This window comes from Labeo rohita, chromosome 8 (assembly GCF_022985175.1).
Source record: "Labeo rohita strain BAU-BD-2019 chromosome 8, IGBB_LRoh.1.0, whole genome shotgun sequence".
In the NCBI taxonomy this organism is placed as follows: domain Eukaryota; kingdom Metazoa; phylum Chordata; class Actinopteri; order Cypriniformes; family Cyprinidae; genus Labeo; species Labeo rohita.
In genome coordinates, this window is record NC_066876.1 from 30754843 (window position 1) to 30780379 (window position 25537).

At 37.9% G+C, this 25537-nt stretch overlaps 3 protein-coding genes across 6 annotated transcripts in view; 2 read left to right on the top strand and 1 right to left on the bottom strand.

Moving 5' to 3' along the window:
• dmxl1 (Dmx-like 1) overlaps positions 1 to 817 on the top strand; it is a 49094-nt gene extending 48277 nt beyond the window's left edge. For all 4 annotated transcript variants that reach the window (XM_051117697.1, XM_051117699.1, XM_051117700.1 and 1 more), the window contains one exon: positions 12 to 817. In XM_051117697.1, coding sequence (XP_050973654.1) covers positions 12 to 236 — 225 coding nt within the window. In that variant the 3' untranslated portion in view covers positions 237 to 817. The remainder of the gene's footprint in view (positions 1 to 11) is intronic.
• Positions 818 to 1923: 1106 nt separating this feature from the next.
• Positions 1924 to 14136, bottom strand: hsd17b4 (hydroxysteroid (17-beta) dehydrogenase 4). The gene is made up of 24 exons (XM_051117702.1): positions 13957 to 14136; positions 13448 to 13501; positions 13263 to 13370; positions 13115 to 13174; positions 12312 to 12333; positions 12187 to 12233; positions 12023 to 12107; positions 11757 to 11944; positions 11585 to 11676; positions 10358 to 10382; positions 9607 to 9735; positions 9401 to 9495; positions 8300 to 8530; positions 8172 to 8223; positions 8023 to 8094; positions 7406 to 7509; positions 7248 to 7313; positions 6652 to 6721; positions 6425 to 6531; positions 4993 to 5079; positions 4773 to 4856; positions 4537 to 4675; positions 2312 to 2433; positions 1924 to 2208 (listed from the first exon to the last, which is right to left on the bottom strand). Exons 1-24 carry the CDS (start codon positions 14012 to 14014, stop codon positions 2119 to 2121), a joined length of 2187 nt encoding a protein of 728 aa, XP_050973659.1. The 5' UTR covers positions 14015 to 14136; the 3' UTR covers positions 1924 to 2118.
• A 2395-nt stretch (positions 14137 to 16531) lies between these two features.
• Positions 16532 to 22401, top strand: prr16 (proline rich 16). Its single transcript, XM_051117706.1, has 3 exons — positions 16532 to 16989; positions 19294 to 20004; positions 21996 to 22401. Exons 1-2 carry the CDS (start codon positions 16855 to 16857, stop codon positions 19900 to 19902), a joined length of 744 nt encoding a protein of 247 aa, XP_050973663.1. The 5' UTR covers positions 16532 to 16854; the 3' UTR covers positions 19903 to 20004; positions 21996 to 22401.
• The last annotated feature ends 3136 nt before the right edge of the window (positions 22402 to 25537 follow it).

Sequence of the window (25537 nt, forward strand, 5' to 3'; positions counted from 1 at the left end):
TTGTGTGTCAGGTGTGGAGCATGTCCACCCAGAGCCTTCTGCACACCTTCAGCAACGAACACGCCCGCCAGTCACTCTTCCGCAACCTCGGCACCGGCGTCATGCAGATCGAGACGGGTCCGGCCAATCACGTCTTCTCCTGCGGGGCCGACGGCACCATGAAGATGCGTGTTCTGCCGGACGCCCTGAGCCTCTACTGCAGCGGCGTCAAGAATGACGTCAAGTTTATCATGTAGCACACTCGTGACTCTTTGCACACGGTAAGGCAAGCAATACGAGAGAGACGCTCGCTGGACGTCACCGCTCCCATCCAAAAACGCAGGGATTCCTGGGTAGCCGCGTCAAGCACACTGTACGATTTCTTCAGCATACACAGTTAACCTGAAATATATCTATATATATATATCAGTAAAGCCTTAACTAGCCAAACTGTTGCTAAGCGGTGTTGTGATCGTGCTCTAGACTCAATATAGTGATAAGTGTCCTTATATTTCTACCCATCATCTTTCGCGCCAGACGTCCCGTCATCAGACCACTGTCAAACGCGTGCGGTAGTTCCTGTCGTTGTAATAATCGTTCTATGGGAAGGTATTGTATATTACTACAGTAAGCAGTATTTAGCAGGCTGATAAGCTCAGCTGTAAAGCTTTAAAGCGATAGCTCACCCAAAAATAAAAACAGTTTTCATTTACTCTCCCTCTTGTGGTTCCAAACCTGTACGAGTTACTTTATTTCTGCTGAACACATAAGATGCTGTTTTAAAGACCAAACAGTTGCTGGCAGCCATTCACTTCCACAGTATTTTCCCCATACTATAGAAGTCAGTGGGTGCCGGCAACTGTTAGGGCTTCAAAACAGTATCTTTTGTGTTCAGCAGAAGAAAGATGCTCATACAGCCTGAGGAAGAGTAAATGATGACAGGATTTGATTTTGGCTGATCGATTCCTCTCACATAGGTACTGATATACTGCTAATCGTACCTGTGGATGAACACAAAGCACTTTGCGTGTGAAAATCAGCCGTGAGGAGCAAAACGTCATTCCATGTGAATAAACCTGACGGGCTTGATCTCACGGCTGACGGTCCGCTCGCCTGCGCTCGATTTCGGAGCCGCGAACTAGAATGAAGATCACAGCTACTTTTATTTTCGGTGTAAATATGGAGTTGAACACGAGACTTGATGAAATGATTCTGTGTTGAATATAAAGCATATTTATAATCAGAGGCTTCTGCAGACGTTTGTTTTTAGGAACGTTGTTCAGGGTTTATTTTTTACGCTTTTCTTTTACCTGCCGTCAATCGACTCGGGCACAAACGCGGCACAAATCTTTGTTCGTTCTTTCGAGAGATTTTTATCCGATGAAGGTCATGGTGTTCTTCTTCGCCGCAGAAAATGATGCTTTTCTTCAGTGTTTCTGTCTTGTTTTCCAGTGCAAATATCTAAACATTCTTAAATCAACATACATTTACTGGAGAAGCAAAATTTAAGATGTTAAGTCTGAAAAACTGAAGTGAATTTATGCTTAAAATGAACAAATATCTCCCAGCGGGTACAGAAAAATAAAGCCCACTGACCATTTTTTTCCTGTTTTAAGCGTAAACTCACTTCATTTTGATGATTTTTGTAATATAAGAATTGTAATAGAATCATTCTGCATCTCCAGTAAATGTGTCTTGATCTCAGAATGTTTATATATAGGAGCTGTAAAATGACAGAAACGCAGAGTGAAATCATGTTTTGCTGCGTTTTCTCTTCACCCAGATGATTGCTGATATAATGTCATAAGGAATCGGCTGTAGTGATCATGCTTTCTGCCCTTTAACCTCTCAAATGTGAATATACACAAATGAATCTAATTTTATAATGAGTATGAAGAGATCTGTAATATACATTACTGTAATGAGAAAATAAATGACTTAATGCAACATCCTTATTTCTTTGCTGGGTTTTAAGTTTTTTATTACATTTTTATTAATGATTATCTCATCTTTTATTATAAACATCAGTACAGTATTAGCATTTGTATCAACATTATTAGAAACACTCTGAATCAGTCAATGCGGTGATTAATGCAGTCAGACGTGTGCGGCTCTCATCGATGATGATGATGTGGATCCTCAGAGTTTGGCGTAGTCCTTCAGCACGACCTCCAGCTTCTGGCTCAACATGATGTTCCCTTTGACTTTCAGCTTGCCAGCGAAAAACGCCTGCGGGAGAAACAAAGAGCAGAAAGAGTGAGAATAACAGGATGAATCTAGAGGAGACTGAAGTGAGCCGTTTGTGTGTGTGCGTGTGTGTGAGACGCAGCACCTTCTGAGGATTCAGTCTGCCCATCACCACCTCCATGAAGTCCTCATCAGAGATTGTGAAGGTCACGTCAGATTTAGTGGCTCCTTTGTGTAGAGATCCCCGGCCCGTCTTCAGATCGATGGCTGAAAGACCGATGCAGTTATGTGAGCTTATCAAACACAGACAAAAATCATCTTCTGAATCAGTATTTGTCTTGTTTTCCAGTACAAATATCTAAAGACCTATTACTTGAAAGATATGAAGTTTTCGGTAACACTTTGAAGTGAATATATGCGTTCAAAGAACAAATATCTGCCAATGGAGTTGGAAAAATAATATGGACCCCACTGAAAAATGTTTTTTTTTGTTCTTGTTTTAAGCATAAGCTTGTCAAAAAAAAAAAGTCTAATTTATTTTATTTTTTTCCAGAAAATAAGAAATAATATCTAATATCTAATATAATAATAAACAAAGATTCACATATAATGTATTCACCCCCTTGTCATCCAACATGTTCATGTCTTTCTTTCTTCAGTTGTAAAGAAATTATGGTTTTTTCCCTCAACTTCAAAATCGGCTTATATCGCTGTTTTACCTTTTTGTTAAGGCTGTTTGATCTTCTTTGCATGTTCTCTTTGCAAAGACTGGGTCAGTACTCCTGCAGTGATGTAGGATGATTTTTAAATGATTTTTGAAGTTAAGGGAGAAAATACGATTGGAGTTTTTCGACATACCCTAACTGTCTTGAACCAGAATATATAGAGTTCCAAGAGAGCAAGACAAGACGAGCGTTTGACATTAAAAAGTATTTAAATTGTATTTTTTAAATGAAAATAACCGATCGTTTCGCTAGATAAGACCCTTCTTCCTTGGCTGGGATCGTTTACAACCGCATTTGGGATCGTTTGAAGCCGCATTTAAACTGCATTTTGGAAGTTTAAAATCGGGGCACCGTATCAGTCCATTATATGGAGAAAAATGCTGAAATGTTTTCCTCTAAAAACATAATTTCTTTACAACTGAAGAAAGAAAGACATGAACATCTTGGAAGGGGGTGGGTAAATTATTTGTAAATTGTTGTTCTGGAAGTGGACTTCTCCTTTAAGTAATTTTGTTTTCTACATCTGATACATAAAAATTATGTATCAGATGTACTTGTCAAATCACAATATATATCGTTTGCAATGAGCTTTACGGAAAAATTATACATGATTAAGAGTGATTTTAAATCAAGATACATTTACTTAAAGCAAAATGACATATTAAGTCTTGTTTCCTGAAAAAGTGATCAAAATGAAGTGAGTTTATGCTTAAAATAACAACAAATATCTGCCAATGGGGTCAGAAAAATCAGCTTAATTCAAAGGGAAGCTTATTAACAGATATTTGTTCTTGTTTCAATCATAAACTCAATTTTTTGGCAAACAAGTTCTTAGGGCCAGACAGGGTTATTATAGCTAACTAAAAGTAAAACCATTTAAAAAAAAAACAACAACAAAAAAACATTTTCATTACTTGAAATATAATAAATGGTAACTGAAAAAAAATTAATTTTCTTTTAGTTTAACTTGATGTACTGAAATAATTATAACTAAAATAAAAACTAATAACTGTATTGATATTTAAAAACACACAACAAAAAAAGTTTTAACAAAAATTAACATGAAAGCAGAAAATGTAGTCAGTTTAATGATATTTAATGCCAACAAACACATCTTAACCCATTTTTTGGCTGATGTGACTGTCTGTGACAGTTGCTAATTTGTGCTGCTCTTAGTGGATTTTGCCTTTTAAAAATGGGTCAATTTATATTTTATATTATTTATATATGGGTCGATTTATACATCAATCTAGAATCTGAGGGTGCAAAAAAATCTAAATAATGAGAAAATCACCTTTAAAGTTGTCTAAATTAAATTCTTAATAATGCATATTGCTAATCAAAAATTAAGTTTTGATATATTTACAGTAGGATATTTACAAAATATTTTCATGGAGGTCCAGAAACCCAGATTATCAAAAAAAAAAAAAAAATTAAATGAAGTTGTTCTACCCTGTGTGAGCAAAGTCAGTAAATTTTAGTCCAATTGCAAATAACATTAGCTAGCATTTTCAGGAAAAAGAAAATAATCTGAGTCAAAACAAGGGTTAAAGTTTAGGTGTTTGTACTGGAAATCAAGACAGAAACACTGAGGCTGAATAAGATGTTTTTTTGTGCAGTGCAGTAGTTTGTCAGTCTCACTCACTCCAGTGTCGGACGGTTTTGCCGTTTTTGCTGATCTCCCATCCGAACACGGCATTGACCTTCTTCACCAGCTCGTCGCCCGTGTCTTTGATCCTACGTCCAATTTCAGCGAACACCAGATCGCTCTGCAGGCTGTCCGTCTGTGTGAATGAACACCGTCGTCATCATCATCACAGTCTTACTCTCTCTGAGAGTCTGATCACAGATTGTGTTAATAGTGAGTGAATGCTGACGTGCCTGCGGCGGACCGGCGCTGACAGACGCGTCTGCGTGTAAATCTATATATGCTCCAGACAACACCACGCCGCCCGTTTCCTTGACCTAGAAAGCCAGAACAAATCACTGCAACTACTGCTGCGAACCCACGCTGAATGATTTCAGAGCCGCCGGCTACTGCGTTCACAAATAGGACAGAACTGCAGCCCAGGGCATTCTGGGGGAGCGAACGCTTCCTCACCTTACACTGGATGTGAATCCTGTTCGCCTCCTTCCACATCTCCGTCTGCAGAGACTGGCCCGGATACACGGGCTTCACGAAACGCACCTGAAACACAGGTTAGGGTTATTAATAAAGCGGTGAACATTTTTTATCTAATTACACGATGTGCAGATTAATTAAATTAATATTTAAAAAATTGCACATCAGTTTGGGTTGAGAAATGACACCCCCCAAAAGATCATTTAACGTCATTATTGAGTTCAATGAGAAAAGCATTAAATAGATATTATAAAAAGCAGCTTTAGAGAAAAATGTTTAGGTCAAATATTGCATAATGATAATAAATGGGTATGAATGTTTCTTTAATGAATACTGAAATATGAAATGATTTTTAAAAATTGAAATGATTCTAAAAGTGCTAGTAGGTGAAGACAAGACAGTCACTGAACCACTGATTCACTTGATTCATTTAAAACCGCTGAATCATTCAGAAACGAAGCAAGTGACTCTTTTTATGAGTCAATGAATCATTGACTCACTTGGTTCATTCTAAACTGTTGATTCATTCAGAAATGAAACATGACTGTTTTTATGAAGGTGTCACTGAACCACTGATTCACTTGATTCATTCAAAACCGCTGACTCATTTAGAAACAAAGCAAGTGACTGTCTTTATGAATAAGTCACTGAACTGCTGACTCACTTGATTCATTCAAAATTGTTGATTCATTCATAAATAAAGCAAGTGACTGTTTTAATGAGTCAATGAATCATTGACTCACTTGGTTCATTCTAAACTGTTGATTCATTCAGAAATGAAACATGTGACTGTTTTTATGGAGGTGTCACTGAACCACTGATTCACTTGATTCATTCAAAACCGCTGACTCATTTAGAAACAAAGCAAATGACTGTCTTTATGAATGAGTCACTGAACCACTGACTCACTTGATTCATTCAAAATTGTTGATTCATTCATAAATGAAGCAAGTGACTGTTTTTATGAGTCAATGAATCACTGACTCACTTGATTCATTCTAAACTGCTCATTCATTTAGAAACAAAGCAAGTGACTGTCTTTATAAAAAAAGTCACTGACTCATTGACTCGCTTGATTCATTCAAAAGTGTTGATTCATTCTGAAATGAAGCAAGTGACTGTCTTTATGAATGAGTCACTGAACCACTGACTGACTTGATTCATTCAAAACTTGATTCATTCAGAAATGAAGCAAGTGACTGCTTTTATGAATGAGTCACTGACTCACTCACTTTGTTCAAATGGCAGATTCATTCAGTAATGACAGGTCTGAACATGGCACTGTGTTAAATGCCTTAATCATTTTAACACATTTTTTTCATAATTAATCATATCTAATAAATGTGTTAAATTTATAGCCCTATTTATTAAAGTCAAATCCAGTCACATCTTGGTGTTGTTGCTGGTTTACCTTGATAGACTTGAATCTGGACACATCGTTTCCTGCGTACTGTTTCAGAACGTGACGGGCGGCAAAGCCAAACGAACACAAGCCGTGCAGGATGGGAGACTTGAACCCTGTGGATCATTTCAATATGATCTTCAACAATCAGAAACAGTGTTTAAAAGCTAAAGTGTGTCATTCTGTGGTGTTTTCAAACTAAAATGACACACTTCCTGTTAGAAAGCATCTTTTACCTCCCATAGCGGCGAAACCAGGGTCGATGTGCAGCGGGTTCCAGTCACCACTTAGTCTGTACAGAGCCGCCTGAACATGAACCAAATAGATATGACTCACACAAACATAAACCACATTTATATTCACTGGTGTTCAGAAGCTTGGGGTTGGTAAGATTTAATGTTTCTGAAAGAAGTCTCTTCTGCTCAACAAGGCTGTGTATATTTGATCAAAAATAGCTGTTTCTATGTGAATATCTGTTAAAATGTAATTTATTTCTGTGATCAAAGCTGTATTTTCAGCATCATTACTCCAGTCTTCAGTGTGACGTGATCCTTCAGAAATCTGATTTGCTGCTCAACAAACATTTCTGATTATTAGCAATGTTGAAAACAGTTGCTGCACAATATTTTTGTGGAAACCATCATATATTTCATTTTTCAGGAATTACAGATGAATTGAAAGTACAAAAGAACAGCATTTATTTTAAATATTAATCTTTTGTAACATTGTCTTTACAGCCACGATCTTGATGAAAAACAGTGTTAATTTCTTTAGAAAAACCCAAACTTTTGAATGCCAGTTTTCGAATCTGTTTGTATTGTGTGAGTCTCACCTGATCTTTAGATGTTTGTTCAACAATCACAGCGTCTGGAGGTCTGTCAGGAAGAGGAACTGTGACCTGAAATGATAATCCATTCATTAATAATTGTTTGTGACACAAACCAGCTAAAGATGTTAAATGGCTTTTAGTGAAAGCAGCGTTTCATTCACCACAGCCTTCTGAGACGCCCGCTTCCCTCCAAATCCTCCAGCGCCAACGATGAACACCGAGAACTGATTATAACACACCAGCTCACGCCCGCTGTACGTATGAACTGAAATACACATAGAAATATATACAGTACTATTTTAAAAGAAATAAATACTTTGATTCATCAAGGATGCACTAAATTGATCAAAAATGACAGTAAAGACATTTATAATGTTACAAAAGATTTGCATTTAAAATAAATGCTATTACTTTGAATTTTCTATTGATCTGTGAATCTTAAAAAACATAATGTATGACAGTTTCCACAAAAATATAGTGCAGCACAACTGTTTTCAACATTGCTAATAATAAGAAATATTTGTTGAGCAGCAAATCAGCATATTAGAATTATATCAGATTTCTGAAGGATCATGTGACACTGAAGACTGGAGTAATGATGCTGAAAATTCAGCTTTGCATCAGAGAAATAAATTTTAGTTTAACAGTTATTCACATAAAAAACAGCTGTTTTAAATTCTAATTATTTGTAACAATTTTTACTGTACTTTTGATCAAATAAATGCACTTTGTAAGCAGAAGAGACTTTAATGTTAAAACAATCTCATCAGTAACTCACCATCTAGCAGGATGACCATTCCCGATCCTTTATCCAGCACATCTGCCACCCTGGCCTGTGACGTCAGAGTCCCTGAGGAGACAGAAACATCTTCAGCATCTGCATGAACAGACAGCATGAGCAGATACATGTGTGTTTGTGATGATCACCTGAGGTTGGCAGCGGTCTGAACATCTCCAGATACTGCTCTCCATGCAGCAGCTGCAACACACAGACGTGGATCACGCACAAAGTCTGATCAAACATGAAGAGATGTGGTAAACGGATGGACGCTCACCCTGGTGAAGTCGAGGTTGAGGCCTGGGATGCTGCCGAGGCCCATCATGGCGCTCTGGGCTGGAATCACTCCAAACGTGGGCAGACAGCTGAAGTCTTCATGGCCTTCAAAGAGGAACTTGAGGTGGTCGGGCTCTTTGGTGGACATTCCCACACCCAGAGCGTACAGGATACAGTTCATGTGTGTGTAAGTGAAGCTCATCTCCGGGAGAGTCTGTCCTACAGCTGCCGACTGACAAACACAACAACATCTTATACAGGAACCACTGAGAGATGCTACTGAGTATTGATGAATGTACTCTGTAAAAAATTATGTTCTTCTTTAGTATTTGTTTGTTTTCCAGTGCAAATATATAGACATAGAATGAGTTTGTTTCTTCATCAGATTTGTAGAAATGTGTCATTCCATCACTGTCTCACCAATCGATCCTCTGCAGTGAATGGGTGCCGTCAGAATGAGAGTCTAAACAGCTGATAAATACATCACAATAATCCACAAGTAATCCACACCACTCCAGTCCATCAGTTAACATCTTGAGAAGACAAAAGCTGAAACAAATCCATCAGTGAAGATATTTTTAGTTCATAATCCATAGTGTAAAAGTCCATTTCCTGTTGTCTCTCACATCAAAATCCAGCCACATATTTGTTTAAGGCTGTTTTGGCTTGTAAACGGTGCTTGATCTGTGCAGATTTCTCTCCTGATTCAGAACAGACCACTTTTTCACTGGAGGAAGTGTTATTATGGATTATGGATTATGTGTATTTGAGTTATAGTCTTAATGATGGATTTGTTTCAGCTTTTGTCTTCTCAAGATGTGAACTGATGGACTGGAGTGGTGTGGATTACTTGTGGATTATTGTGATGTTTTTATCAGCTGTTTGGACTCTGATGGCACCCATTCACATCCATTGGTGAGCAGGTGATGGAATGACACATTTCTACAAATCTGATGAACAAACAAGCTCATCTACATCTCGGATGACCTTTGTCATTTTGCATCTCCAGTAAGTGCATCTTGATTTAAGGATGTTTATATATTTATACTGGAAAATGAGAGGAACGGCATCACGTTCTGCAGTGTGTTGATGATGTTCTCACAGGGTTTGTGCCGGCAGACGCTCCGGTCGGATTGGCTCTGATTCCACGTTCGTCTTCCACTCTGGACAGAACCTCCACCAGCGTATGCAGCGATTCTTGATCAGCACAGTGAGTATGGTCATTAGCTCTGATGTGCACATCAAAGCGCCTGGTTTCCTAACGAGCTGTAATAGCTGCTATCAGAAGAGTGTGAGTGTGTGATTTACCCTGGATGCTGGCGGGTTTGGTGGCGTCAGTGAAGTCACAGATCTCATTCCACGTGTCCCGTACGGCCTCTGGTGTCATGCTCTTGTTCTTCTGCCGCACAGTTCGGCCCAGACTCCTCTCCCACCGCACTGCACAACAGCAGACACAGCAGTCACTGCACATGTTTTTAGCACAGATGTGACCCCTGACCATAAAGCCAGTCGTAAGAGTCAGTTTTTTTAAATATGATGATGCATAAGCTTTCCATTGATGTGTGGTTTGTTAGGAAAGGACAATATTTGGCCAAGATACAACTGTTTGAAAATCTGGAATCTAAGGGTGCAAAAAAATATTGAGACAATCACCTTTAAAGTTGTCCAAATAAAGTTCTTAGTAATGCATATTACTAATTCATAAATTAAATTTTAATATATTTATGGTAGGAAATTTACAAAATATCTTCATGGAATGTGATCTTAATATCCTAATGATTTTTGGCATAAAATAAATTGATCATTTTGACCCATATAGTGTATTGTTGGCTATTGCGACAAATATACCCGTGATACTTAAGACTGGCTTTGTGCTCCAGGATCACATATATACATGTAAAACACATTATATAACACACACACACACACACACACACACATATATACATAAATATATACATAAATATATAAAATGGGTGTTTAAGTATGAGTCATGGATCTATTTCCATTACTGATGCTGATCTTCTCCCACAGAGATCATCAGCAGAGCAGAACTTACATTTGCCGATCCAGCCTGCGCCAACCTAAAAAACACAATCAACAGTGGATGAGTCTAGAATAAACACATTTACATGTATGCACTGATCAGATGCTTTCATCCAAACTGCATTTAAAAGAGTAGTTCACTTCCAGAACAAAAATGTATAGATAATTTACTCACTCCCTTGTCATCCAAGACGTGCACATCTTTCTTTCTTCAGTCGTAAAGAAATTATGTTTCTTGAGGAAAACATTTCAGAAATGTTCTCCATATAGTAGACTTCTAAGGTGAGTTTAAACATCCAAAATGCAGTTTAAATGCAGCTTCAAAGGGCCTTAAACCATCCCAGTCGATCTAGCAAAATGATCAGTTATTTTCTAAAAAAAAAAAAAAAAAAAAAAAAAAAAAAAAGTACAATTTATACACTTTTTAATGTGTAACTCAAATGCTCATCTTGTCTTCATGTCAGTTAGGGTATGTCGAAAAACTCCCATCTCATTTCCTCCTCAAACTTCTACATTTTTTGTAAAGCGCGTTTGACCTTCTTTGCATGTTCACTTCTGCGGCGATGTAGGACGATTTTGAAGTTGGGGAGGAATACGAGATGGGAGTTTTTCAACATACCCTAACTGTACTGAACCTGATTACATATGCACGCCCATGGTAGAGCTAGACAAGATGAGCATCTGAAGTTAAAAAGTGTATAAATTGTACATTTTTTTTTCGAAAATAACCAATCGTTTCACTAGATAAGACCCTTCTTCCTTTAGAGCCCTTTGAGGCTGCATTTAAACTGCATTTTGGACATTCAAAATTGTGGGCAACATAGAAGTCCACTATATGGAAAGAAATTCTCAAATGTTTTCCTCAAAAAACACAATTTCTGAAACTGAAGAAAGAAAGACATGAACATCTGGGATGACAAGGGGGTGAGTACATTATCTGTACATTTTTGTTCTGGAAGTGGACTTCTCCTTTAATGCATTCAGTGTACAGTATATATTCAGTCAGTTCGTGCATCTGGGAACTGAACCCATGACACTTGCATTTCTCTACTGCAGTGATTCTCAACTCTGTCCCTCAAGGTCCACTTTCCCGCAGAGTTTAGCTTCAACCTTAAACAAACACATCTGAACAAGCAAATCAAGGCTTTCAGGATTACTAGAAAGTTACTGGCAGGCCAGTTTGATCAAGGTTGGAGCTAAACTCTGGAGGAATGTGGACCTTGAGCACTGCTCTACACACCTCAAACAGTCCTCCGTTCTCCTGACATGCTTCATGGCACAGCCACAGCACCAGCGGCGCCACGTATTCGGCCTTTAGCGACTGCACCAGATCTGAGAGAGAAGAGAGAGCACAGGCTGTTAGTCTGAGATGTTTCACTCACAGAAATGCTCTGATCGAAGCACTCGTGAACCTGGTGGCATGACGGTCTCGGTGAGGCGGGATCCTGCAGTTGGCGCGATGGTGTTGCAGTGGATGTTGTATTTCTGCCCTTCGATGGCCAGCGTGTTGGCGAGGCCCAGCAGACCCAACTTCGCCGCGCTGTAGTTCGCCTGGCCGAAGTTCCCGTAGATTCCCGCTGCGGACGACGTCATGATGATCCTGAGAACACACACCGTTCTCAGCTGGGGAAAATTCACGGATGGCATTTAAAGATCTGCACAAGCACGGTGTCCGTACCTCCCAAACTTCTGGTTCTTCATGTGGTTCCACGCAGCCCGTGTGACAAGGAAGGAGCCCCTCAGATGCACACGGTGAATAAGGTCTGAAACACATCAGCTTGAGTATTAGATCTAGAGTGACACACGTACAGATTGATGGGCTGATGTACAGTAAGTACGCACCCCAGTCCGTATCACTGGTCCTGGCGAACGATCGGTCCCGCAGAATCCTTTACAAAACACCAGAGGAGAATTACAACTCACGCCGCTCACGCTCACTGAGTGACCAAACACTATCATCAACTTACCCTGCGTTATTCACCACGATATCTGAAAAACAACACACACACTTCAGCATGTGTAAACTGTTCATGAGCATTCAGAACTGCTGTCGGAAATTAAAACATTTATTTAAAGAACAGTTCACACATTAATTCCTTCTGTATGTGTTTAATATTGTTTTTTGTACTAAAATTCAAAACAATAGAGTGCAACAGCCATTCCAGAAGTAAAAACTCCATTAATTTTCTCCACAGGGCAACCTGTTGTCTTTATTTATAAAAAATTGAGCATGTTTAAAGGCTGAAAACTAAATTACCCATGATGTTGCGTATAAAAAAATCCACCAATCAGTCATCCCAAGTAGCATGGGTATATTTGTAGCAATAGCCAACAATACATGTCATTTTGCTATATGTTTTAATGCATTACTTAATATATTATATTATTATAATGCATTATAACCATGGTTACAATTATTAATAAGGTCACACAGTGCATTATAAAATGCATTGCATTAATGCATTAAAAATACTCTTGTAATGCTATACATATATATATATATATATATATATATATATATATATATATATATATATATAAATATAGGTGTTACCAAAGTTGTGATTCTTCTCAAAACTGATTGGTTTGTTTAATGGCTTTTAACCCTTTAAAATATACTTTTTTTTAATCCCTATGGGGAAAGTGAATGGGATAAATACTTCCAGAACCAATGTCACAGACAAGGTAAACAGGCTCAAATGCACTCTATAGAAATACTGGAGATGATTAATGAATAAATTAAATCACATTGCAGGTCGGGAAACGGCACCTATTCGGCCAAATGCATCCAGCGCCGTCTGAATGAGCTTCTCACCATCTTCCACTGAATCTGAGAGGTGAAATGACCAAAGGTCTGATCAACATCTGAATCACAATCTGAATCACAGGTATGTTACTTGAATCGAATCTTAAGCTACCGTAATTAGCTACGGCTTTTCCTCCTTTAGCTCTGATCTCCTCCACCACTTTATCAGCAGCCGCTGAGCTCCTGCCACCTCCTTTAATATCTCCTCCCAGATCATTTACTGTGTAAAGAACAGAAAGCGGATCGTGAGGCGCGACTCATTTGAACTGAATCAATGATCCGATCAGAGCGACTCACCAATGACAGCGGCTCCTCTCTGACCGAACGCCAGCGCATATTCCCTCCCCAAACCTGCAAAACACACACGATTAACGTGATTAACATAATTATCGTAGTGATTTGTGAATATCAGTCTTATCTTAACTGAATGACACCATCATGAGCAAAGAGTCACTGACTCTTGTATCTGCTGTACTTTGATCGACACAGAAAAGCTGCACTACTGCCAAATAACACCCCTAAGTACTTACAGAGGCTTTAAACTCGGTATTCTGAGCAAAGTAATGCACGTTAATAAATATTAAACATATATATATATTCAGTAATTGACTTAAGCAGTATTCAGCAGTAACTTGCACAATAAAATGTGAATAATACAGATGTTTGTTTACTGATCAGAAAGCGTCTGTCTGATGCATTAACGCAGTAAACTTCTGCAACAATCATAAAATACGTCTATTAATAAATTCTGCATTGTCATATGTATTTATTGGCATAAATGCACGAGTTTCTGATGACAGACTGACCTCCTCCGGCTCCGGTCACCAGCACGACTCTGCCGTCGAACGTCAAAAGTCCTGACATGTTCAGATGATGTTTTATGTTTATGATGATTTAAGAAATGTTTTTCGGGACCTATCACTGTGAAAGTCTGCGGATCTGCTGTGAAACACTCCGCCGTGACTTTTGCCCCACTTCCGCGTCACGTGACGTCACCGAGCACAGCCAATCAGATCCGCGCGTCTTCACTCCACCAGGCGGCACGTGACTCTTATTTGTGCGCCTTATATTTATAGTGATGAATACTGAATATAAACAGTGTTACAGCTGATGTTTGAGCTGCTGTTTTACAGTGTCATTGAGAGTGTTAATGTGTAAAATTGCGAAATGTATGAAATCTGCCGTTTGTGTGAAATGTATGGTCCTCTATCTGGTTTATCGGCGCTGACTGCTGTAAGGAATATTTACATATATTTGAATGTAATTTTGCATATAATAACCTACAAAAGCAGACAGCTGATAGTCATATTTTATAGCGTTTTGGTAGAAACTAACTTATATGATTTGAAATGCTGACTGTATGTACAGATTTAGTATAATTTGATTTAAAATACGAACTCTGTTCGTTATTATTTTATTTTATTTTATTTTTTATTTTATTTGTTAGACATAATTTGTAACCCGCCCTCTAAATCTATCTCAGCCAACCCGATGTCAGAAACCCTTTATACCCAAAAATGACTGACAGGCAAAGACCGTTTCTGATTGGCTGCCAAAGCGCGGGCCCCTCCCCGAATCCCGTTTTCCCACAGAAACAGGTGTAATTTCGTTTGGCACCTGATTTACTGACATCTGTCAGATAATAACGACATTTTGTGTGTGATATTACAGAAAAGAAATAAAATGCAGTATAATTAAAATGCATTTGCATTTATAGTTCGCGTGTGCCGCTGTAATGTGTAATCCCAGCTAACAGGGAATGTTTAAAAAAAAAACAAAAAACAAAAAAAAGTCCGAGTAACTAGTAAAGTAACATTTATCTATCTATCCAAGCCTAGTAACTAGAATCATGCTAGTAACTTGCTAATCATGTCAGCAATATGCTAGTAACTTGCTAATCATACTAGAAACATGCTAATCATGCAATTAGCTAGGAAGATGTTAATCATGTTGAAAACATGCTAGCAACATGCTAATAACATAATAATCATGCTAGTAACATGTTAATAATGATAGAAACATGGTAGAAACACGCTATTAACTTGCTAGTCATGTTAAAACATAACAACATGTTAGTCAAATGCTAAACATGTTAGAAACATGCTAGCAACATGCTAGTGACTTGCAAGTCATGTTATAAACATACTAGCAACATGCTAGTAACTTGCTAATTATGCTAGAAACAGACTAGCAACATGTTAGTAATTTGCTAGTCATGCCAGAAACATGCTAGCAACATGCTAGAAACATGTTAATCATGTTAAAAACATGCTAGCAACATGCTAATCATGTTAGAAACAGGCTAGCAACGTGCTAGAAACATGCTAATCATGTTAGTAACTTACTAATCATGCTAAAAACATGCTAGCAATGTGCTAGTAACATGCTAATCATGTTAGTAACTTGCTAATCGTGCTAGCGACATGCTAATCATTAGAGAAACAGACTAGCAACATGCTAGTAACATGTTAATCATGTTAGAAACATGCTAATAACGTGTTAATCATGTCAGAAACATGCTAGCAACATGCTAATCATGCTAGTAACATGTGAATCATGTTAGGAACATGCTAGTAAAATGCTAATCATGGCAGAAACTTGCTAATCATGCTAAAAACATGCTAGCAACATGCTAGTAATTTGTTGGTCATGCTAGTAATATGTTAGCAACATGTTAGACAGGTGTTAGCAACGTGCTAGTAACTTGCTAATCATGTTAGTAACTTGGTAATCATGCTAAAAACATGCTAGCAATGTGCTAGTAACATGCTAATCATGTTAGAAACATGCTAATAACATGTCAATCATGCCAGAAACATGCTAGCAACATGCTAATCATGCTAGTAACATGTAAATCATGTTAGAAACATGCTAGTAACATGTTAATCATGGCAGTAACTTGCTAATTATGCTAAAAACATGCTAGCAACATGTTAGTAACTTGTTGGTCATGCTAGTAATATGTTAGCAACATGCTAGACAGGTGTTAACAACATGTTAGTAACATGCTAAACATGCTAGAAATATATATAGAAACATGTTAACTGCATGCTAATTATGCTAGCAACATGCTTATCATCTAATTATGTATCTGTATAAAGTTTAAAACTTTAAAACTTTAAGCTTTTACCGCTGCTTTAAACTTTCAGGCTAGGCTTTCTCAAGCCAGCCTAAAGTTTGCCTTGACAAACTTTTCTATCTAGTTACACATTGTTCATGGAACAGAACAAAACATAGAAACATAGTTTCAGTTAGTTGGTTCATCTAAAATGTTACACTTGTTACAGAACGTTCAGAGAACATTCAAAAGTAACATTTTACAATGGAATGTTTCCTTCATGTTAGTATTAGAAAACTGGGTTTAAGAACAGGTTGTTTTGAACATTCAGAAATAATGTTACATTCTTGTAGCATATTTGTGTTGGCTGGCATACAGATGATCTCTCAGCAGTGATGTCAGCAAATGTCAGAAGAGAACTGACTCATAACCGCTGATTTCTAATGTGTTTTCTGTATTATTATTCGGGATTCATGAGGGTCGTGTTTCCAGCATCAGTGTTTGTGTTGGGAGCGCGCATGCGCGTGTTCACCGGGACGCGCAGCTCGAGATTCTTCTGCATCTGGAGGAAAACATGCGAGCGTTAACATGTGTGATCGTCATGAGAGGACACGCCGCACACCCGTGACCCGGTCCGCTTCGGAGGATGTCCGGGAGCGCGGCGGCGGACGCGGACGGAGGCGTGAATAAAGTTCAAGTCAAACGGCAGATCAGGTGCATCGTGGAGGATCTCGAGAACATCTTGGGAGACCTGAAGGATGTGGCGAAGGAACTCAAAGAGGTGCGTGTGCCTGGCGTGTCGAGCGTTATAAGCGCTGAGTATGATGATGAAGATGATGAAGATGATTTGTGATGCGCTTATCTGATGCTCATGTCCATCGAGGCCTCGTGTAAACATGACATTTACTGTCTCTGATGCTTGACATCATCACAAACCTCTCGGGTTCGTTCGTGTGAGTCAGAATCAGCGAGTCGACTCTTTTCTGATGCGCGTGTTTGATTTCTGCTGCTCGTGTGATTGACAGCTGTCATTCTCATTCAGTATTCATGAGTACACTGAGTCTGTCAGATATGAACTAGCTAGTGAAATCAGACCTCACTATAGAGCAACAGTATTCTCAGTCTGCTCTTATGTCTCATATTAAACATTTACACCCTGAAACAAGTCATTTCTACTGTACATGAGTCAGAATGCGTTTTATGATCTCGTCTTCTGATGTTCACAACATTTTTCAAAGCAGCCTTACAGAAAACCATGATGTTGATGTTTATAATGTCTTAATATCTTCATGCCTATAGTGGCATTTGCATAAAATCAGATACATTTGTAACAGATGAGAGCTCTGCGGTAATGTAGTTACATTTTAAGACGATATAAACAATCACGAAGTTGAGATTTGCGATATATCTTTAAGAAAATGTACGTGTAACAAACTAACAGAATGTTCTAAGAACATAGCTGTAGAGTTAATTCAGTTTGTGGTGATTTTGAAGTTTTGTTTTAACAATCACACACTTGAGATTTGCGATAGTGTATCGCTTTGAGTGTGCGTGCACCAAATTAACAAAATGTTCTAAGAACGTTTTGCTAATGTTCTCAATTATAAAAACGCTATTTTTAATTGTTCATAACGTACAGTATTTAAATTGTTTTATCGAAGTTTTTTCTTGGTTATTCAAACGTTAAGAGAGCATTCTGCGAACACTATGTTACTTTTGAATGTTACATTTAAAAACATTTAAAAGTAACATTTAAGAAATGTTGCAAACATCCAACATGTTACTGTTGGGGTGAACATACTAAGAGAATGGAATGTTCCTTCAAAGTTATCGGGTCTTTAATAATGTTCTTAAAATGTCAGCACAAAAACATTATTTTATACATTGATCATGGAACTTTTTTTAGTTGGATGTTCGGCAAACATTTTTAAATGTTATTACTTGTTTGAGAATGTCCAGAGAAACATCTAAAAGTAACAATCTTATAATGTTAGGCGAATGATGCAAATGCAAACGTTTGTATAACCAAGAAAAAAAATTGTAAAACTTTGAAAAAACTGTACATTTTGAGCATTCAAAGAACATTCAGAAATAACGTTTAATGAGAACATTAGCAGAATGTTCTGAAAACATATCGTTATCTTTGAAGCTTGATATATTTATAGCTGTAGATTAGAGTTAATTTATTTTTGTGGTGATTTTGAGGTTTTGTATTAACAATCACGCACTTGAGATTTGCGGTAGTGTATATTGCTTTAAGAGAGTGTACGTGTATCAAACTAACTAAAATGTTCTAAGAACGTTTTGCTAATCTTCCCATTAAGTCATAAACATGTTATTCCTGAATGTTCATAACTTACAGTTTTTAAATTCTTTTATGGACTGTTCTTTTATGAATTAGTAGAATGTTACTTTTGAATGTTCTCTGAACGTTCTCAAACAATTGGTTATATTTAAAAAATGTTTGCCAAACATCCAACATGTTAATATTGAATAAACATGTTAAGAAAATAAAATGGAACGTTCCCTTAACGTCTGTATAACCAAGAAAAAAAAGTTTATAAAGCATTTAAAAAACTGTACATTTTGAGCATTCAAAGAACATTCAGAAATATTGTTTGATGAAAACGTTAGCAGAATGTTCTTAGAACATATTGTTAGATTACTGTTTCTTATAGAAGTCATTCATTTGTTTTGTGGTAATTTTGAGGTTTTGTATTTTGAGGTTTTGTTCCAAATTAGCATTAAGTTGACATGTTTGCAGCTTTTCATGAAAGTACAGTATGTTCATAATGATCCTACAGTATTTATGGAAACATGTACACATGAATTGTTCAGCATATGTATGAATTTATTATGGCAGCAGTGGATGAGTCGCTCATTTTCTGTTTTGTAAGTCAGTTTAGATAAAATGATTTCATGTGCAGCTTTGAGTCCTTTATGAGGATCATCAGAAGATCAGATCTTTCAGATATTGAATTGATTTTGCAGTTATGTAATGAACTGTGTCTCTAGAGCACCTTGTTTCTTGTGCATGTTTATCTGATGTTGCACGTTCAGCTCTCACATTTGACTCTCACTGCAGGTGGTTCAGGAGATCGACTGTCTGACGTCTGATCTCCGTCTGGAGGAGGATTTAACAGACAGCTCTAAGACGGACACGCTCAACAGCAGCTCCAGCAGCACCACCACCACCACGGCCTCCAGTGTCGACCGCGTCAAGATCTACCCTGAGGAGATGCTCTTCAGACCGTCGGCCGTCCCTCCCGCCGTCCTCACTGTCCTGAAGAGACCCACGCCGCCGCTCCCTCCCCCCCGCACCACCCCATCCAGAGCCGAGGAGATCACGGCCAACGGCGCGCTGATGCGGAATGGAGCGCCGCTCAGAGACTCTCTGTGTCGCGGCCCGAAAAGCCTTGTCGAGAAAGGTCACGCGAGCCGCTGTCCTCAAACCACGAGGGAGCGCGTACGCTTCAGCGAGAAAGTCCAGTATCACGGCTACTGCCCCGACTGCGACCTGCAGTACGACATGAACAACACGGATCTGCACTTACACGCCGAACTGATCGATGGCAAACCTAGTCCCGTACATCAGTGCTCGAATGCGGCACTCGTGGAGAACGGAGGCCTCGCTTTCCCCTCGCAGAAACCACAGAAGACCATTTTACGCAAGTCCACCAGCACGACCGTTTGACGCAGACTGAATCTAAACACACTTCTCTTTATAGTTTCTTTTTGTTTAGAGAGACGCTGCAGAGGAGAAACCAGAGAAAGACAGAACGGGACATGTTGAATGGTAAGAGCTTCAGAATTATGAGGGAAACTTCTTCATCAGATGTGTAGAAATGTGTCATTCCATCACTGTCTCACCAATGGATCCTCTGCAGTGAATGGGTGCCGTCAGAATGAGAGTCCAAACAGCTGATAAAAACATCACAATAATCCACACCACTCCAGTCCATTAGATGACAACTTGAGAAGACAAAAGCTGAAACTAATTCATCATTAAGACATTTTTAACTCAAATACATTGAGTCTATAATCTATAATAACACATCCTCCTGTTGTTTCTCACTTCAAAATCCAGCCACACGTTTGTTCAGAGCTGTTTTGGCTTGTAAACAGTGCTTGATCTGTGCAGATTTCTCTCCTGATTCAGACCAGACCACTTTCCACTGGAGGAAGCGTTATTATGGATTATGGAAGTTATAAAGGTTTTATTGAGTGGGCTCAGTTTGGCCATCAGGTTGTTAAAAGCATCATAAAAATCCACCTGTTGAAAAAAATCCATCTGTGAAATGAGAGCTTTGAGTTCAGAGGGAGACTGATATGATCATGAGACTCATTCCTTTTGATATTACACACATTTCTCATGGTGTTCTCAATGGATGCTTTGCACAGACTGTGATGCGCTTCCACGGTTATTAAGATCATAAATCTAGCCAAGTTTTTTATTTTTTTATTTTTTAAAAATGATGGATTTAAAATACTATCATTTGTCTTTTCTGACACTTGCACAGAATTAGAGTAAATTAGTTTACACACAGACTTTGTTTTTTGCTTTCAGAGCAAATGTGACCCTGGACCAGTCATAAGTAGCACAGGCGCAGTATATTTATAGCAATAGCCAACAATACACTGTATGGGTCAAATGATCAATTTTAAGTAAAGATCATTTTCCATGAAGATATTTTCTCAATTTCCTACCATAAATATATCAAAATTTAATTTTTGATTAGTAATATACATTGCTAAGAACTTCATTTGGTCAACTTTAAAGGCGATTTTCTCAATATTTAGATTTTTTTGCACCCTCAGATTCCAGATTTTCACATAGTTGTATCTCAGCCAAATATCCTAACAAACCATACATCAATGCAAAGCTTATACATCATCATATTTCAGATGATGCATGAATCTCAGTTTCAAAAAATTGACCCTAATGACTGTTTTTTGTGGTCCAGGGTCACAAATGAGAATGCAATATACATATATATATATTTGTTGTAGTTTCTGTTCATCACTATAGAAGTTTACCCAACTATGATGACCTCTGCTTCTGAAAACTGCAGAAATGTGTAAAGGGTCCTTAAATATCTATTATTTCAGCAGTGAGATAAAAACATCAGCGATCATTCATTTAGTGATCATAAAGATACGTGAATCCAGCGCTGATTAGTGTTTCACAACAGCATGTTGAACATGTCTACAACTAGATATATTAACTAAAACTACAACTAAAACACTAAAAAAAACATTACTTGAATAAAAAATTACTGAAATAAAATTGACATTTTATTTGAGCTAGTTTCCAAGGCAACACAATAAAAACTGACAAAAATAGAAATGTATATTTAAAAATGAAATATCAACTAAAATCAAAATGAAAAAAAAAAATTAAATTAAATTCTAATTCAAAATATAAACAAAAGCTATGAGTGATACTGAAATAACACTGCTCTAATATACATGAAGATTTGAGGATATTTGCGTCATTGTGAACGACAGATGTGATGTTCTGCCAGCAGATCTTACAGTCAGACCTGATGCTTTCAGTGTCTGAAAACATAAGACGCTGTTATGAAACAGTTTGTGTGTGTTTTCAGAGATGTTTATCTGCAGATCTGTAGGAGGACAGAAATCAATTCTCCTCATGAGTGTCTCCTACACAGCAGCATCTCATTCCACATCTACAGCACTAATGATCATCATCTCTGTCTGTCTGTCTGCATGTTCTGCTTTTCTGCTTCTGAGTTCAGCTCATGCATTTCTCTCGTTTCCCTGCAGGTCTCTCATTCGCTGATCATCTTCATCTCATCACGTTAGCTTCGGCCAGCGCTCGCGGCTCCTGACAGAAAGACCCGGAGGCGGCCGGAGAAACGTGGGATTCTAATGGAAATCACATCGGTGTTCTTCACAGCGGCTCCGCGGGGGAACGAGCGAGCGAGCCCCAGACCATCCCGGAGCGTTTGATAACCTCACCCTTTAAAGAAGAGCCGCCGCTGCTAGAGAAGAAAAACCAAAAACTACTACTAATAATCCACCATAACGAAGATCACGACTACAGTCAAACGCTGCCAGAGAATCAGAAGTTTGTAAAGACCTTCTATGTTTTTGTACAGAAAACCTTCAAATACAAGAAGCATATTTTTGATATTTTCTAAGATGATTTTAAAGATGTCACACAGTATATGATGGAAAATGTATTTATGTACTGAATAAAAACATGAAGTCATCTGCATCTGAACATGTCTTTATTAAATCACAGAGAAGAAGAAATGATGAAACTGGACACAAGGGGGCGAGCTGCTCTCATTAGTAGACTTCAGTTCCACTCCTGCTTCAAAACACCTGTCTGTAATGGACAAGTAGCTCTGAACACCTTGATCAGCTGCTTTAGGTGTGTTTGATTGGGGCTGGAGCTGAAATCTGCAGGACTTTAGCTCTCCAGGAGCAGGGCTGGAAACCTCTGGTTTAACCTGACCTCAGTCAACCATCACTAGTACTAGTGCTGATAGTGATGAATCATTTAAAATTTTGCTTCTCAACCTTTTGACTTCCAAAGCCTCTCATTTTGCACAGCTGTTTTTGATGGCACCATGACTATATATCACCTGAGCTTGGCTTAATCTCCATGGGGTTATATTAAAGGGGTCATCGGATGCTAAGTTCACTTTTACATGTTGTTTGAACATTAATGTGTGTTGGCAGTGTATGTGCAAATCTACCGTATTATGATAAAAATCCATGCAGTGGTTTTTAATTAATCTGTAAAAATAATATTCCCTTTTTCAAACCGAGCCATACTCGGATGCCTGTCGGTGTGGCGTCACACACACAGAGGCTGCTCCCACAATAGTTGATTGAATGAGCGTTTTACCTTAGATCAGTTGTAAGACTCCAACCTCCATGTTTTGATGCCGGAGCAGGGATGTAAGTTAGACAAGAATTGAGCGATTGAGGTGTTGCTGGATGTAATAATGAACGTAGTGGTCGTCATTTACTCCCGACATCTGAGTAGCTGAAGATGCAGTGGATTACATTTGTTTGTGAAGGAAATGCACCTCCCGATCTACATATATCAGTCTATGTTTGCACGAATCAGTCATGATCCAGCTACACTTACAGCAGAAGTGAGTATAAGGGTTTTTTTTTTTATAAATCTTTGCGATCCCATTTCCTAATAATGTGCTAGTTAGCAAGTTTAGCGGCTAAAGTAAACAGGCTCATCACTCCACAGAGAGAAGAGGGGGTGGGGCGAGCAGAACTCATTTGCATTTAAAGCAGCCTCGACCAGAATGGGATGATTTTTGCAGAGCTGATTTTGGCAAGGTAAAAAGAGTGTGGTTTTACACTACCATCGAGAATTTTTAACCGAAGTATATTATAGACTTTTCATTAAGATCCTAAAGAATCATATCAACTTGTGGAAAAAGGGCATCCGATGACCCCTTTAAAGATTTGTGACCCTAGAGCACAAAACCAGTCTTAAGTAGCACAGGTATATTTGTAGCAATAGCCAACAATACACTGTATGTGTCAACATTATCTTTTTTTATTTTAGACCAAAAATCATTAGGATATTAAGTAAAGATCATGTTCCATAAAGAGATTTTGTAAATTTCCTACCGTAAATATATCAAAACATAATTTAGAATTAGTAATATGCATTGTTAAGAACTTCATTTGGACAACTTTAAAGGCAATTTTTTCAATATTTCGATTTTTTTTTTACACCCTCAGATTTCAGATATTCAAATAGTTGCATCTCGGTCAAATATTGTCCTATGATGTATAAATCTCAGTGTTTAAAAAATGACCCTTGTGACTGGTTTTGTGGTCCGGGGTCACATTAGATTGCATTGAATCATACTTTTGAAATCAGGCTTCTTCATATATCCAGGTTTCCAAATTGTGTGAATCCTGGTTCTTCACAGGTCAATAAAAGTTGTTAAGGAGGTAATTTCCAGAACAACAATTTACAAATAATTTACTCACCCCTTTGTCTTCCAAGATGTTCATGTCTTTCTTTCTTCAGTTGTAAAGAAATTATGTTTTTTGAGGGAAACATTTCAGCATTTTTCTCCATATAATGGACTGATATGGTGCCCCGATTTTGAACTTCCAAAATGCAGTTTAAATGCGGCTTCAAACGATCCCAGATGCGGTTGTAAACAGTCCGGCCGAGGAAGAAGGGTCTTATCTAGCATAGTGATCAGTTATTTTAATAAAAAGAATACGATTTATATACTTTTTAATGTCAAACACTCCTCTTGTCTTACTTTGCTTGGACTGTTTTTGTTCCGGTTCATGACAGTTAGGCTCTCATGTTCTCCCTCAACTTCAAAATCACCCTATATCGCTCTTTTACCTTTTTTGTTAAGGGTGTTTCATCTTCTTTGCATGTTCATGTTGCAAAGACTGGGTCGGTACTTCTGCAGCAATGTAGGATGATTTTAAAATGATTTTTGAAGTTAAGGGAGAAAATACGATTGGAGTTTTTCAACATACCCTAACTGTCTTGAGTCAGAATACATGGAGAGAAAGGCAAGACAACCGTTTGAGATTTAAATTGTATTTTTTTAATCAAAATAACCGATCGTTTCACTAGATAAGACCCTTCTTCCTTGGCTGGGATCGTTTACAACTGCATTTGGGATCGTTTGAAGCTGCATTTAAACTGCATTTTGGAAGTTTAAAATCGGGGCACCATAGCAGTCCATTAGATGGAGAAAAATGCAGAAATGTTTTCCTCAAAAAACGTAATTTCTTTATGACTGAAGACAGAAAGACATGAACATCTTGGATGACAAAGGGGTGAGTAAATTATATGTGAATCTTTGTTTTGGAAGTGGACTTCTCCTTTAAAGTGCAAAATTAATTAACTCGGCAGGCAAAAATGCTTTTTTTCCATGCACTTGTTGTGTTTTTTCAGGCTAATGGAAAGAAGACATCCAAAAGACACTGTTAAGTGTTTCTTTTATAGCACTTTATCTATTTGTGTCAATTCTTCTTCTTTCACCAATTGAGGAAGTTTAACCTGCCTCAGGAACTACTAAAACAGTTGTACACTGCCACCATCGAAAACCTGAGAGATTTAATACTAGATTTAAATTACAATACATATTTTTATAGACTGTGATCCATAAATCTCCATTCAGTAGCACTTACACACACCAAAGTAAATTAAAAGTTACATTTTTTTCCTGTCTATATCCTGAAGGTTTTTACAGAGGGATTTGTTCATATGTAATTTACTAGATTTACTTGCCAACTTGATATTTAAACATAACATTTTAGAAAGCTTGTAATACAAAAAAAAAAATGTT